Source organism: Anolis carolinensis, chromosome 5 (genome assembly GCF_035594765.1).
Source record: "Anolis carolinensis isolate JA03-04 chromosome 5, rAnoCar3.1.pri, whole genome shotgun sequence".
In the NCBI taxonomy this organism is placed as follows: Eukaryota; Metazoa; Chordata; class Lepidosauria; order Squamata; family Dactyloidae; genus Anolis; species Anolis carolinensis.
Window position 1 is genome coordinate 135,864,081 of NC_085845.1, and position 16,226 is coordinate 135,880,306.

The following is a 16,226-nucleotide window of genomic DNA, read 5'->3' on the forward strand; positions in this document are numbered from 1 at the left end:
GCGAACTATTACCGCAAGTTCATTCCAGATTTTGCCCGCTGGTCCGACCCCATCACTAGCTGCATCCGTGGAAAGCAGCCTTTCCGCTGGACTGATCAAGCAGAGAAAGGGTTCCAGCAACTAAAGAAACTATTCACCTCCCAGCCAATTCTACAGCACCCAAATCCTGGAACCCCTTTTGTGGTGCAAGCGGACGCCTCTGATGTGGCAATTGGGGCTGTACTCTTACAACCGGTGGGAGATCACCTCCATCCCTGTGCCTTTTACTCTCGTCAACTAACCACACCAGAGAGGAATTACACCATTTGGGAAAAAGAACTACTGGCCATAAAGGCAGCCTTTGAAACTTGGAGACATTGGCTAGAAGGGGCCAAATTTCCCATTGAAGTCCACACTGATCATCGTAATCTAGAACATCTAAGAACTGCCCGCAAACTAAATCAGAGGCAGCAACGTTGGGCTTTATTCTTTGAACGTTTCAACTTCCAGATCCATTATGTGACCCCAGCCCAAACCAAGCAAGCAGACGCCCTGTCACGTAAACCGGAATACGCTGCAGGACGCAAGGAGACCTTTGAATCCCAACTACTACAACCCGAGAACTTTGCCACGCTCACAGTGGGGAACACCAAATCCACTCCCATTGGTTCAACTTCCTCTACTCCAGGACCCATCTGTGCTCAAGAAATCAGGGCTAGTCAGCAAGCAGATGCCTGGGCGCAGGACCAACTTCGTCAAGGTCTGCATTTTCCCTTTTCGCTTAAAGATGGACTACTTTGCTATAGAAATCATGTTTATATCCCACCCGGACCGGGCAGGGAAAAAGCGCTTCGTCTGTGTCATGACTGCAAACCAGCAGGGCATTTCGGACTATTTAAAACCATGCATCTGATCCTAAGGGATTTTTGGTGGCCCAAGATCCGCAAAGATGTGGAAAAATATGTCAACACCTGCCCAGTATGCCAGCGCTCCAAGATAAGAAGGGAGAAACCCTCAGGGCTTCTACATCCCCTTCCTACCCCATCTCGCCCATGGGAAATAATTTCTGCGGATTTCATCACTGACCTACCACCTTCCTGTGGATTCACCACGATCCTAGTGGTGGTGGACCTTTTCACCAAGTTAGCCCATTTCATACCCTGTGAAGGTCTTCCCACGGCCAAAGAGACTGCAGATCTATTCCTCCAACATGTTTTCAGACTACATGGATTGCCCAAGAGTTTAGTCACAGACCGTGGATCTCAATTCACCTCTCGTTTTTGGAAGGCGCTACAAAAACTATTGGGCATAGACTCTCGCTTATCTTCAGCTCATCATCCCCAAACAGATGGGCAAACGGAGCGCACCAATGCCACTTTGGAGCAGTATCTTCGCTGTTATGTAAACTACCAACAGGACAATTGGGCTTCTCTGTTACCGCTGTCAGAGTTTGCTTATAACAATGGAGTTCAAGCTTCTACAAAAGAAACGCCGTTCTTTGCAAACTACGGCTTCCACCCACGTTTCTTTCCCCCTGTCATTGAAACTTCAGAAGTTCCCGCAGCAGAGGATTGGCTGCAGGAACTCACAGCGGTACAACAACTTTTGCTCCAGCAACTGGACCAAGCCAAGGAGGACTATAAACGCCACGCTGACAAACATCGACAGCCGGGCCCCGAAATTAAGGTAGGAGATCGGGTTTTCCTGTCCACTCGCTTTCTGCCCTCCCACCGCCCTTGCCGGAAGTTAGATGCCCGTTTCATTGGCCCCTATCCAGTGGTGGCGCAATTAAACCCCGTGACTTTCAAACTCCAACTTCCGCGTTCAATGCGCATCCACCCAGTGTTTCACCGTTCCCTGCTCCTTCCGGCGGATGGTGTGCGTCCTGATACAGACCAACCGGCCCCCCCTCCTGTTTTGATGAATGGGGAGGAGGAGTTCGAGGTTGAGGACATTTTGGATTCTCGCTTTCACCGCCGCCGCCTGCAATATCTCATTGACTGGGTGGGTTTTGGCCCTGAGGAGCGCTCTTGGGAAGACGCCTCCACAGTTCACGCTCCTGATCTAACCCGTCGCTTTCATCAGACCTATCCCACCAAACCGCGGCCTCGCGCTTCGGGGAGAGAGTCCCAGTTTGGGAGGGGCCTTGAGGAGGGGGATAGTGTGATGATCCATGGGCCTTGTAGTCCTGCTCAGGACATTGTAATTCCTGATGAAGATGAAAACTTGGGTTTTTTACCTTCCCAGTCTGAACTGGATTCCTCTCAGCCAGATCTTTCCCAGGCAGATCTGGGAACCTTGCACCTGCAAGAAAGTTGTCTCCCAGAAGTATGTCAAACAAGCCCAGAGCCTACTTCTCCCGTGTTCTTGCGCCGGGAGTTTTGTAAACAACAGAGAAGTTTGGATTCAGCTTCGCGCAGGAGTGCGAGGATTGCAGCTAAGAATGTAGCCAATTAAGACTGCTTCTCGTGAGAATCTTTAAGGAGTTTAACATCTGGTCTCAGAGTTTAGCTTTCGTTTCTGATTCCCAGAGAACTGCTTCGGTGGGAAAGTTAGACTCTATATAGATGTTTTACCCGCGTAGTAACTTCGCGGAGTCAATTCGTCAGCCTACGGAGCGGGTTGTGTCTGGACAGCGCGCTCCGATTCAAGCCTCGCTCTCGCTCAAGCCTTGCCTTGCTATCCAGCCTTCGCCTTGCTTCCCAGCCTTTGTTTACCTACGGACTTTGCCTTGTTTCCCAGGACCAATCCTTGCCTTGTTCCACGGATTTTACCAAGTTATTCCACGGACCTTGTTCTTGTTCCTAGTTACCTTGTTCCACGTTTTAAGCCTTGTTTCAAGTATCAAGTTATTTCCTAGCCTTGCTCAAGTTTATGGACTAAAGGACCTTGTCATCTCCCCTCACTTTGCTTGGCAAAGTGAGTGTTTCGGTTATTGGATTACAACTTTGGACCTTAATATTTCATATTGGACATTATTTCCTTGGACTAATTTTGACCTTTCCTGAAAGGTCTGCTTCTGGACTATCTTTTACATTTGCTTTTACTAACTTTATATATTTCCTTAATAAAGATATTAGATAGAATCTGGCCTCTGCGTATGGTTATTGGTGCTCTGTAGTCTGGGTCGTGACACTAATTCATATACCCTCTAATTCATATAGGGTTGACTTTTGTGAATTTTATTATTCACAGATTTGATTAAAATGTTCTCTCTAGGTATCTCTAGGTCCTTCAGTGCAATTCTGTGGTCAACTTCCTCTGATCATGCTGCCAGACCTAGAGATCTTTTAGAGAGAATACCTCTCTGGTAATTTCCAGGTACTCCAATGTGCTTGTACCTTCAAGCACAGTGCTTCTCAACCTGTGAATCCCCAGGTGTTTTGGCCTATAACTCCCACAAATCCCAGCCAGTTTACCAGCTGTTAGGATTTCTGGGAGTTGAAGGCCAAAACGTCTGGGGGCCTATAGGTTAAGAACCACTGTTCTGGGAAATATTGTGCTGGAAGACCTAGAAAGTCCTAGAGAGACACTCTGTCAGGTTAAAAAATTACAATTTCTCTATTTATGACTTTTCACTTCCATGGATGTCCTTGGCCCCAAACTCCAGGACTGACTGAGGATCTCATCATATGTGCCCCCGGAATCACCACAGATTGTGGCGAATCCAGCAATGCTCAATGGGGGCATGGAGAGCCCATCGCCCCATGCCCCGCATCGCCCAACTTACCCCAAGGCCCCATCCCATGGGAGGGAGCATTCACCAACCAGCTTCACCTTGTTGATCCCAATGCAACATGGGAAGCCTCCTGTGTTGCTGCTGTGGCCAAATATGCCAGTTCTTCAATTTTGCGATCGAGTCCCACCAGAAGTAGATAAACATTGTGGGATGGGAGCTGGCAGACTCCGTTGTAAAACTGAAGAGATACCAGCATATACCGCCAATTTTTACCCCGTCTGATGAGGTTGTAATTGTATCTGTTTCTATGGTACTAGAAAAACTATTCTTCATATACTTTTATTGACCATATTGAGCGTTCTTATGTTGAATTGCTCTTTGGCTTGAAAAGACATGTTCTAATCAACCATTTAAAAGGTTTTGTAACTTATAAATCTTCAGATGTTGCTCCATTTAATTCTGCCAATCTCTAACGTGTTGAAGACTATCTATATTTTGGGCACTTCACACACTCCCACTCTAGATTTTCATTTCCCACTTTCAATGTGATAAGCATTGTCCCTTGAGCTTATTTCAAGGAACTGTTTAACAGGGGAGAGAAAAAGGAAGAACACGTCACATGAAACAATCCTGTCAAAAAAGCTGCCTTTGTTGTTCATTTTATATTTCATGTCTATCCTTTGAAAACCTTTTAGTTCGTTACACTCAAAATGCAACCACGAATTAATGTTATGTATGAAGAGTCATTCTTGTGTCATCATGAACTCGCTCATCTTGACATTTCCAAGAGCCGTAAAAGAGCTTCACATCAGAAATGATTGTGCATTGGCTTAAGTTGTGAGGAAATAAAAGAATTTTCCTTGATGGATCCTGAAGGCCATTGTATCCCCAAAAAGAAGGCAACATTCAGTACTTTTGGAGAGCCCAGAAACGAATGCTTCACAGCTTTTTAGACCATTTACACGAAATAAGCTCTCATTATAATAAAAAAGCATGAATAATTATTCCTAAGCATGTAATGCATATGAAGATGCATTGTATTGAAATAATAATAATAATAATAATAATAATAATAATAATAATAATAATAGGAAAAACTCAGCCGCTATCAGGACCTCAAGATTGAACTTCAAAGACTCTGACAGAAACCAGTACTGGTGGTCCTGGTGGTGATCGGCACATTGGGTGCCGTCCCAAAACATCTCAGCCGGCATTTGGAAATAATAGACATTGACAAAATTACGATCTGCCAACTGCAAAAGGCCACCCTACTGGGATCTGCGCGCATCATCCGAAAATACATCACACAGTCCTAGACACTTGGGAAGTGTTCGACTTATGATTTTGTTATACAAAATACAGCATATCTATCATGTTTGCTGTGTCATATAACATCATTGTGTCAATAATAATAATAATAATAATAACGTTATTTTTATACCCCGCCTCGATTTCCCCGAAGGGACTTGGGGCGGCTTACATGGGGCCAAGCCCAGATAGATACAAACAGTGTGAAAGACATGACAATGTAAAAACAAATATATAAAACATATTAAAATCACATTTACAATAAAACCTGGTTAGATTAAAAACCTTACATATGAATGAACAGCCCAAGGACGGGTTGTCTAAAATGCATCTTTTCTCATAGAGAATGTGTGTATGTGTGTGTGTGTACACACTCGAGTGCAATGTGTCTTCAAGGAAACAAACATAGAAATGCCACCGATATAGTCTACCATTATTTCACTGTAACTTCAGAATGTAAATCTTTTTTGCGTTAATGCAAAACAGACCCATGTCATGGGAAGCATCACCCCCCAAAAAATACACACGGCCACCCTTTGAACATTGGGGAGGGGGAGTGACATTTTCCTTATTTATTTTCCCATTCTCGAAGCATCAACCCAAATTAAAATTGGTTAGAATGAAGGGCAGGATGTCTTGATCTTTCTAGCCATAGGCTGAAATGAAGTCAGGAGGGGCTAAATCGAGGGTATTGGCCACTACATTTAAGTATGTTGGTCCTCAGATGAAGTTTTCCTTCAATTCCCAATTTTCTATAATTGCTATAACTAAAAACTTCAACAGAGCTTTCAAAAATGCAGTAAGACCCCACTATCTGCATGGGATATGTTCCTGACCAGATTGTAGTAGCCTGAAATGACTTCTGATCCCAGCATTTCAAGGAGTCACTCTGAAGGACCTAGAAATTTCTAAAGAGTCATTCTTGCTAGGAATTCACTAGGTCCTCAAAGACAATTCTATAGTAACTTCTGGAGAAAACATACCACAGAATCACCTGGAAGATAGCAAATTCCTAGAGAGACCATTTTCCTTAGGGCACATGTAAGTGAAATGACAGGTGTGGGTTCCATGGTTATACAAGTCTTATTATTAGCATCCTAGGACACTTTAATCCCATCTGGGGGATGGAGACTGATGCTGGACATCACATGACATCATGTGATTTCCGGTGTAGGCCCTGCTCCCAACTGGACGCCGGACGCTTCCACCCGTGTTGAGGCTACTCTATGTTTATGTTATCACAATTTTCTTTTCTTTTTTGATGAAGTCCATGAGGGGTTGCTAATCTATACTTCTCTTTGGTAAACCTTGTTGTCTAGTTAACAGGTAGGTTAGTCTGTCCATATTCTTTATTTCCATTAATTTTAATAACCATTGGTCCACATTCTGATAAGGTCCTTAGTCAAGAAAATGCCCATTGGTGTACTTATGAATACAAAAGCTGCTGTTCTGTTGCAAAGACTCCAGAAAGAGATTTTATTTAAAAAGTTGAAAACATTTAAAGGGGGAATGAGGGGATTGGAAAAAGGGAAATAGTACAAAATTTTCTGTATATGGGAAAGAAGGAAGGCAGGGAATGAAGGGACATATCTATTTCAGTTATCACAATACACATGCCAACACATAGAATCAGGTTTTTTAGTCTTTAATTTTTTTGCCCCTCAGAGAAATACATTTCAACTTTTTTGTGTTGTTGTTATTGTTGTTGTCGTCATTGTTGTTGCTATTGCTGTTGTGTGCCTTCAAGTCATCTCTGACTTACTGAAAACCTAAGGTGACTGACCCTATCATGGGTTTTCTTTCAGAATTTATTCAGTGTGGGTTTGTCCTTGCCTTCCTCTGAGGCTGAGAGAGTTTGCTTTGCACAAGGCCATCAAATAGGTTTCCATATCTGAGCAGGGATTCGAACCCAGTCTTCCAGAGTTCTTGTCCAACATGGATCCATTACACCACACTGGCTCTTCAGTATATTTATAGCAACTCCCAAATGGAACTTAGGGAATAATTGAGTTATTTTCAAAGCACAATCATGATGATGATTACTAGTTCTTTGTGGATCTCCATCCTCCGTTGAAAAAGCATGAAGGCTACAATTCTGACACAGTTAAGGGGCTTAACCTCCGTTATCTCAAAGAAGCTTTAAGCAGTTTGCATGTGGGCTTTCACGCATACTCTCTGGTTAATCAGAGGTTTGCCTGAGAGGCGGTATTCATTCTTTTGGGAATAAAACAGTCCAAATCAGAAAATAAATTAAGGCCTGATATCGTTAGCACCATTATTTGAAAATGAATTTCAATATTTTTTAAAAAATACCACTAATACACTCAGCAATATAGAAGACGGCAAAAGTCCCACTTTTGTATTTTTGGGAGGATTTATTTTCCTGTGAAATAATAATGATTAAACATAAGAAAACCATCAGAACTTGCATAGCTTATATGGGGGAGCTTTGTCTTACATGATCTGTGACTAATAGTTATGGCACAGTATTATCAGGAATCCAGGATCTTAGTTCAGAACCGGTGGTATTTTCAGCTTGTATCTATACTACACAATGTCCAATACCAACGTACCTGCCATGACTTCATCCTATGGAATTGTGAGATTTGTAGTTTGGCAAGGTACTTAGAATTTTCTGATACAAAGCTCGCCCATCTACATTGTCAATGGTCAGGTATCAAAGAAGCTGCAGGTCAACCTCAAAGGATTAGAGAATTTAGAACCTTGGTAATGTTAATGGAGGGCTTCTGTCTCCTCTTTGAGCTGAGAAGGCATCTGAGTTGAGAAGCTTATTCTTCAACAAAAGGGACACATAGGAGGAAGCATGACTTACCAGAGTTGTGTCTTCTCCTATGCTTCCCATTCTTTGAGACATCCTCACAAAGTTTCAACTTTTTGAAATGATGCAACACTGAAACAGGGTTTTACATACCATTAGGCTGTTTTGTTTCAGGTTTTCCCTATCATGCAACAAGATGTGGCAACCTGCTTCAGGAAGTTTTGTTTTTAGACAGGCAAAGCCTGATGGTTTGCTTTCACAGTCTCATAGTACCATAGAGCTGGGGTCAAACTGGATCGTCCTTGGGCTTCTACCAGATAGACATTTGGACTCTGTTTGAAGGTTCCAGAGAAGGAGATTCCACCACGGTTTGTGGTAGTGTGTCCCACTGTCAAATAGCTATCATCAGGATATTTTTCCTAATAGTCAGGTGAAATCTGTTTTCCTAATCCATGTCTTACTCTAGAGCAGCAGTGTCCAATCTTTGGTCTTCTGGGTGTTTGGGACTCCAACTCCCACAAGCCCTGGTCAGTTTGTCCAATGGTCAGGAATTCTAGGAGTTATGGTCCAAAACACTTGGAGAACCAAAGGTTGGACACTAGTGCTCTAGAGCAACGGTTCTCAAAGTGTGCTCCAGGGAGCCCTTGGGGCTTTGCAAAGCATACTGATGAGCTCCGTGCTTTCCTCCCTCCCCTCCCCTCCTACTCCTCACTCTCCAAGCTTTCCGTTCTCTTTCCTGCTCCTTCCCCTTGCCCACCTCTCTTGCCCCAAAATATATAATATAATATAATCTATATATATAAATGAGTGATGGCATCACGGCGACCAACAAAACAACAAAACTACAGGCCCCCCAACCTCGAAATTTGACAACACAACCCATCATCCACGCCTCTAGGTTGATACAACAAAAAGAAAAGAGAAATAAAGTCCTAATTAGAGGGAGAGCAATAATTGTTTTTATCCAATTGCTGCCAGTTAGAGGACTAATCTCTGCCCACTTGGTCTCCTAGCAACCCAATCAGCCCAGGGGACAGGCAGAGTTAGGTCTCACTTAGGCCTCTTTCACACTGCCTATAAAATACAGCTTATCAGATTTGAACTGGATAATATGGCAGTGTAGACTCAAGGCCTTTACACACAGCTATATGACCCATTTAGAATCTCATATTATCTGCTTTATGAGCACCAACCCCCAAAGTCAGACACGACTGAACTTAATGTCAGGAGAAAACCTTTACCCTTTACCTTAACTACCACCAATTCCTCAATACTTTATTTCCCATACCACCATACTTCGCCACAGCAACGCGTGGCCGGGCATAGCTAGTATAATATAATATAATAACATTTCTTGGGGCTTTACAAGAAACCTTTGCTTCAAAAAGGGCTCTGCAGCTGAAAAAGTTTGAGAACCTCTGATCTAGAGTTTACATCTCATGCAGGTTTGACTTCCACATTGGAGAGTGTTGGAGAATATTTTCTTAGATTTCGTTTTTTGCTTTGTAGGAGTTATCCATGGTGCTGAGCACTAGGTTCACCTTAGGGTCATCAAAAATCAGAAATGACTTGAAGGCACATAATGACAGCATTTGGCAAAGGAATTGTGGCACACCCTGAAAGGCAATGAGTTCAATAGCTGGAAACAAATACATCCTTCTCCCAGAAATCAAATGATTCTCCACAGTCAATAATCATTTCCTCCAACATAATCTTATTTTCTGTTATTAGTATGAAGATTCTCACTAGACAATATGCTATCCCCACTGTCCCTTAGCGTGCAGTCAATTGATTAAACACAGTGTAATTTAGTCTTCATAGCCTTTTCTGTGTATGAAATGAAATGGTTGCACTTTGGGAGCAACAAGAGAGATTAAATATTTTAATTAAAACTGGAATACTTATGTGGAATTTTTTTTATAAAAAAATCTCTTCATTCAACATGCAGCTTTCTTTCTAGAGAAAGAAAAGCAACTGGCCACATGCCAGTGAAAGTTAGTTGCAACTAGATCCCTGTCTGTCTGTCTGTCTATCTATCATCTATATATCTGTCTGTCTATCTATCTGAGCTGGATGACTTCAGACTTCATATACAGTTTACAAATAAAATAATTAGAACATGACTTCCTGATGCATAAGGCTAGACTAGAAATATTATTACTAATATGATATGTCTTGAATGCTCACTCATGGTCGGAGTATACAATGCATGTAATCCATTTTTATAAGTAGTGCCCTTTTAAATTAGGAATGATGTCTGTTTTAGCACCTACTTTCCTTCAGCCCCATAACTTGCAAGGATGGACGTGTTGATTTGTAATTAGTTGGTGATAAGTAAACAAGGACATAATTTTTGCTGATGCAAACAGGTCTGAGGCAAACCTGATACTGCTGGGAAAGTGGTGTTAACATGTGAATTCATAATGTGAGCCTCAGGTTTAGGGCCAGCAAAAAGTGTTTATCACTAAAGGAAAAAACAAGATGTTTTCCCCTCCTAGTCCACATATAAAAACAACTGCATTTGGTAACAAGACAATGTCTTCTGCCCTAGTGAAAGGTGGTAAATTATATTTTTATCATGTTTTTAGCTGTGTTTTTTAGTTGGTGAATTTTGTTGTATGTTCTGGGGCTTGGTCTCGCTTGTAAGCTGCCCTGAGTCCCTTTGGGGAGATGGTTGGCAGGGTATAAAAATAAAGTTGTTGTTATTATTTTATTATGACACAGCAAACAAGATAGATATGCTGGATTTTGTATCACAAAATTACAAGTCGAACACTTCCCAAGTGTCTAGGACTGTGTGATGTATTTTCAGATGATGCGTGCAGATCCCAGCAGGGTGGCCTTTTGCAGTTGGCAGATCATAATTTTGTCAATGTCTATTGTTTCCAAATGTCAGCTGAGATCTTTTGGCAAGGCACCCAGTGTACCCATCACCACCGAGACCACCTGCACTGGTTTCTGCCAGAGGCTTTGAAATTATTATTATTATTATTATTATTATTATTATTATTATTATTATTATTAGACAAAGGACAAGCAGTTTAGCATATAACAGATAGATATTTCTTCCAATATTTCACTACTACTTCCCAGTGTCTACTGACTGACCCTTTCCGATAGTCCAATGGCCTGTGTTGCACACCAAGGCAGCGTGAGCACTCAAAAACCAGACAGGAGTCAATATAACATATAATACCTTTATTAAAGCAAATATAAATCCAGATGAAAATAGGTATAGAGTTTGAAGAGGAAGTAGTTCTCTTAGGAAAGTCAAATATTAGTCCAATAAGGTGAAGGAAAAGGTCCAATATTATAATCCAAAGTCCATAGGGCAAAAGTTCACTCCAAAGCCTGTTAGAATGTTCTTGAGTTGAAACAAGGAAACAAGGCTGTCAGGAAACAGAGTTCAATCCACTGGAAATAATCCGTAACAATCAAGGCAACAAATTGTCAAAGCTGAGGCAAACTTGAAACAGGAACATGAATAACAACTGAAGTAAAGTCAAAGTCTACTCAAGAGTCGCGGCCCAGCATGGCCAGACTAGAACTGGAATACTTGGCTTGGGAACAGGAGCTGGAAATGGAAAAACCTCTCTCCAAGAAAGCAACGTTGACACCGCAAAGAAGCCACTGAGCAAAACACTTTTATGGATCCTAAACTGAGTCCAAGATAGGGAGAGCAATACTCCCAAAAACTTCCCATGGGAACTCTAACCATTATCCCCTCGGGACGCCAGACGTTGACTTCTACAAAGGCCTTGTTTTGCGCTTCTTTCATGATCCAGAAATTCTCTTCGATTAAAATCCGCATTCTCAGGCGAGCTGAGAACATCTGGCACAGACAAGGGAGGAAGAGTAGGAGACTCCCTTCCAATTAATGGCTCTTTCTGGCTGATTTCTCTAGGCACCTGGAGCTACAAAGGGTTCTCAGAACTGGGTGAAAAGTCATAATAAACCTCATCTGTGTCAGAGTTCAGCTCCTGATCAGGCTCTGAAGCCATGGCTGGCTGGAATATAACAGCCTGATACTTCCAGTCTGAGCAATATTGCTTGAGAAGGAAGTATATAAATAGTGAGCAAATTTGGTGCATTATAGCAGCAGGTTCTACCACCAACCTACACAAGTTCCGTTTACTGTGATGTTTGGAAGCTGTAAACATAACACGACACTGTGATGTTGCTAATCTGATCTTCATAAACATGAATGCTGATTTTACCTAAAGGCATCACTCTGAAGAGTTCTAGTTTTCCATAGGAGGAATATTTAATCATGTCAATCATGGTGGTTTCCTGTTGGATATAAATAGCTTCCATGCTGTAGCAAGTAACCAACAGAGTTGTGAATCATTAATAAATTTGTTCTCCTACATGACAACAAGAAAAATCAGATGTTTCTTTTTCTTAGGTGAGATCAGAAGAACTTTATCACATTAATGTTTCTTTATCACATTTCAGACTTTGGTTATAGATATTGGTTGTACAAAGAACATTGTTTTTGCAAATAAAAATAATGTTTTTGACCAAGAAGTATCCCCATTTGCATAAAATACAATGTTCTCTTAGGTATTTACAACATTGATTACTATCATGTTAAGTCCAATTGCAATGCTATGCAGTGCTCATGTTCTTATAAGGAAACAATTGTAGACATGGATGGAATAAAGGGACCACACAGGATCCACCATTATGCATTGCCAGCATTCATTAGAACGATTGCATATCTTGTCCAGGACATAGCTATGACATCACCAGTTTATGAAATGTAGATCAGATGTTGGATCTAGCCTAAATATTCTGCAGGAAAATGACAAACAATCTTATTCAAAGATTTAGAAATTCACAGGGGATGATAACGTTTTTAATGCGATGTCACTCACAATGTATTTTTCTTGCCAAGAACAAGAACCTTGGTTAATATTCTTCACAATGCTGGCAACCAATAACCAATGGAGTTCAATATGCCTTATCCTCTCTTGACCTATTTAAAGAACTTTTCATTTGACACCTACATTGCTAATCTATGGCCTTATGAGCTCCTTTTTCAAGAAAGTCAGCCAAACTGTAGCCATCCATGCCTACAGTTTGTGTGATGAGAATAAATTTCCTAAAAGTATGCAGAACAATTATTTGTTTAGAAATACGTCTCTCCAAAGCAAGGTATGTGGTCACTATGATTTAGTTCTAAAATGTCTTTTGGTTTAGCTCTAGGATGACATTTTCACATACTCAAGAGGAGGCCAAAATTGTGTCCAATTGCCACTGTGCAACCAAATGGTGACATTATGAAGCAGAAGGATGGTATGACTGAGGATCTGAAATTATCCCCCATTGTCCACCCCTCCCTTAATGAGAATTTTTTATTGGGCTGTGTGTATGAGCATACCTATGAGTATCAATACAGTTCATAGAGGACTAGATTTCAATTAGCTATATTCCTCCTTAAAGTCAGCTAATTTTAGGATTATTGAAGCTGCAGTTACCATACTTCCTGATTTTCCTGCTATGAGGATGAGATCCTTTCCTAAATTCCAACATGGAGCATCGATTGAGTAGTATTGGACCCCATCTAGCTTTCCAGACTGCCTTGGAGCCATGGGATACTTCAGAGTATCCCGCAATCTTTGGAATATCTGCCAACTTGCCCAAATTTGTGTAAAACAATCAAGCAAATAATACTGGGAAATTTGCTGTGCATCGTGGAGATAGCCAGCCTTCCATTCAGGATGAATCTGGGGTTGGTTTATTTGAAGTTTCAATAAACTCTATCACAATTCTGACACTATTGCCACAATCTTAACTCCCTCTGTACTTTACTAGGCAGAAGGTACATGGGAAGAAGGAAATCAACTCTGCTAGAGATTGGAACATGGGTGAATCATATTTCCATCAGGTTTGGAGGATAATCCAGGAAAAGTTGCTTAGATACTTAATGAAGTAGAGAACACAAGATTCCAGTCTGTAGTATTAGAGTAATGATTTGATTTATGTCTTAATAGTCTAGTTTATTGACCAGGATCCCTTTTACTGTTGAGTTCCTCCTGCTGTACGACTTAGATGCTAGTATAAGAAGGTAGCCAATGCCCCCTCATACAAGTTTGTTGACAGCACAACAGTATGCAGATATGACTCAAGCTACAAAGCAAACAGAACATCTCCAAGATGGCTGTTGCGGCTGTTTTCATGAACAGAAGTTCATGACCCAACGACATTGAACAGAATCTTGGTCACTGTATTTCTACTAGAAGCCATATTGCATCATATCCCCAGGACAAAGGTAGGATGTCGAGGAAATAAATAAATGAATTGGTACTTTATTTGTGTTATTAGCAGTTTTCCATGGAGGTGGTTCTACTAACAAGGTGATGAGCAATAGGAGCTCCCAATAGGAGCCCAATTCAGAGGTACCTGCTTGTTAGCTTCATTGACCAGATTTGCTAGATTTAGCTGCTGGAGTCTGGCACACTGGCAGCAGGTTCAATTTTCATTTTTTTTACAGACACCAATTAGTAAGCTATGGTATAATTAGTTCTCTGTGGCTTTTGAACTTGAATTTGTATCTGTGTTCCTTCCCAAATTTTGTTTCTTTTTACTTGAATAATGTGACTATTCCTCTTTCGCTGTTTTCCCAGGTGCCTATGAAACTTGATCTAGCATGGCATAGCAGACGACAACTAATGTCTGCTGAAGATCAGGGAAATGATAAGTATCAACCACTGAACGTGACCAATGATGTCAATGGAACTACCTGCATCCTTTTTTATGCCACTAATTTTAGCCTTACATACATGGCCGATGAGAAGACAATTGTAGCCTTGAATCTAACAGATTTAACATTTATGCACCAGAAAGTGGACACTAGTTCATCTAAATGTTCAGAGAACAATGCAACGTGAGTAATGTTTATTTATAGTTTTTATCACAAGCTTTTTTACAATTTAGTTTAACTAGAAGGTAGAAAAGAAAGATCAAACTAATTGAAGTAGAATCTTGACATTGTATAGTTCCCATACAGTATATACGTTGTGTACAAGCCTACCTCAAGTATAAGTTGAGGGCAGGTTTTCGGACCAAAATTATGGATTTTGAAATGACCCATGAAAAAATTGAAGGTCATATTGCAAAGAAAGGAAAGAGTCAGCGGGACCGTTGTCGTTTTCCTGTCCGGGCCTTCAAAAATGCCAGAAACAGCACCACAGCAGAGTAAAGAGGGCCAGTACTCCTTTTAGGTTTTCTCAGGAAAGACTAAGGCCCTTTCCATACAGCTGTATAAAGTCTACATTGAACTGGATTACATGGCAGTGTGGACTCCGAAAATCCAGTTCAAAGCAAATATTGTGGATTATCTGCCTTGATATTCTGGGTCTAATTCATTCTGGATTTAGCATACACATTTTATCATTGCTTTACAGCCATAGTCTCACTCATTTTCACAATTGTCATGTGATATAAATGAGCAGGGCTGTAACCAATAATTGTTTATTTATGGATTTAATATTTATTGCCTCTCTGTTTTGTGAGGAACTAATATGGCGCTAACTAGAACAAATAAAATAAGTAAAAATGGTTTTTTTTTTAACAAACTAAACCAACACTTTTTAAGTCTCTGGATGTAAAAGATCAGTTGTTTTAAAATCCAATGTGCCGTGGACCATTACCTTATTTGTTCCCATTGACTTTAACATGTTTGTGTCCTTTCTAGAAACTCTCTTAGTTGATTGTTCATGGACTAGCACTGATCCGTGGGCTGCCACTTTGAGTAAGAATGGATAGAAAATCTGCTTCTTCTTTTTTAAAAGAAGATTGTTCAATACACACAATTTGAACAATCATAAAGTCTTGAGTTTTAAGCTCAAGAGAGATGGAACCAACTTAGCTTAGGAGAGAGTTCCCCAGCCAAGATGCTGTTTCAAAGAAAGCACTGCACTCATCAACCTAGATGATGAGACACACAACAAGGTCTGTATTGATGTTCTTACATTCCAGGCAGGGGAAGCTATTTTTGAGATATCTCAGCCTGTAGCAATGTTTAGGCTTTTGTAAATCAAACCTAACATTTAGAATTACAATCTCTTCACATGGCCCTTTCGGACCACAACGTTGCATCGACAATCACCGGTGAAAGGGAAGGCGTGCAAGACATCTCATACCATCCCATACTCCATCCTTCCTCCTCTCATCACATGGAGGGGATGGGAGAGGGTCCTTTGGCACCCTTTTCCTCCCCTCATCATATGGCAGAAAGGGCAGCAATGCATGTTGCCCGACCGCCCTTTCTGCCATCATACGGCAAAAAGGGGAGAAAAGTGTGGGTAGCTCCATTGGAGCTACACAAACTACACTTTCCTCCCTGTAGTGGAGGAGAAAGTGCCTTTCGGTGCTTCTCCTCCTCTTTGGGAGGAATGTGGATGGCCCCATCCTTGCTGTGATTAAAAGTGGCAAAACGGGGCAAAATGCCCCGTGTGAAAAAGTCCTTAATCTCTG

The 16,226-nt window shown here is 41.2% G+C and overlaps 1 protein-coding gene across 1 annotated transcript in view; it reads left to right on the plus strand.

The window, feature by feature from the left end:
• LOC100552267 (V-type proton ATPase subunit S1) overlaps positions 1-16,226 on the plus strand; it is an 89,309-nt gene that overhangs the window by 53,001 nt on the left and 20,082 nt on the right. Inside the window, exon 7 of the mRNA XM_062982736.1 lies at positions 14,375-14,634. Coding sequence (XP_062838806.1) covers positions 14,375-14,634 — 260 coding nt within the window. The remainder of the gene's footprint in view (positions 1-14,374; positions 14,635-16,226) is intronic.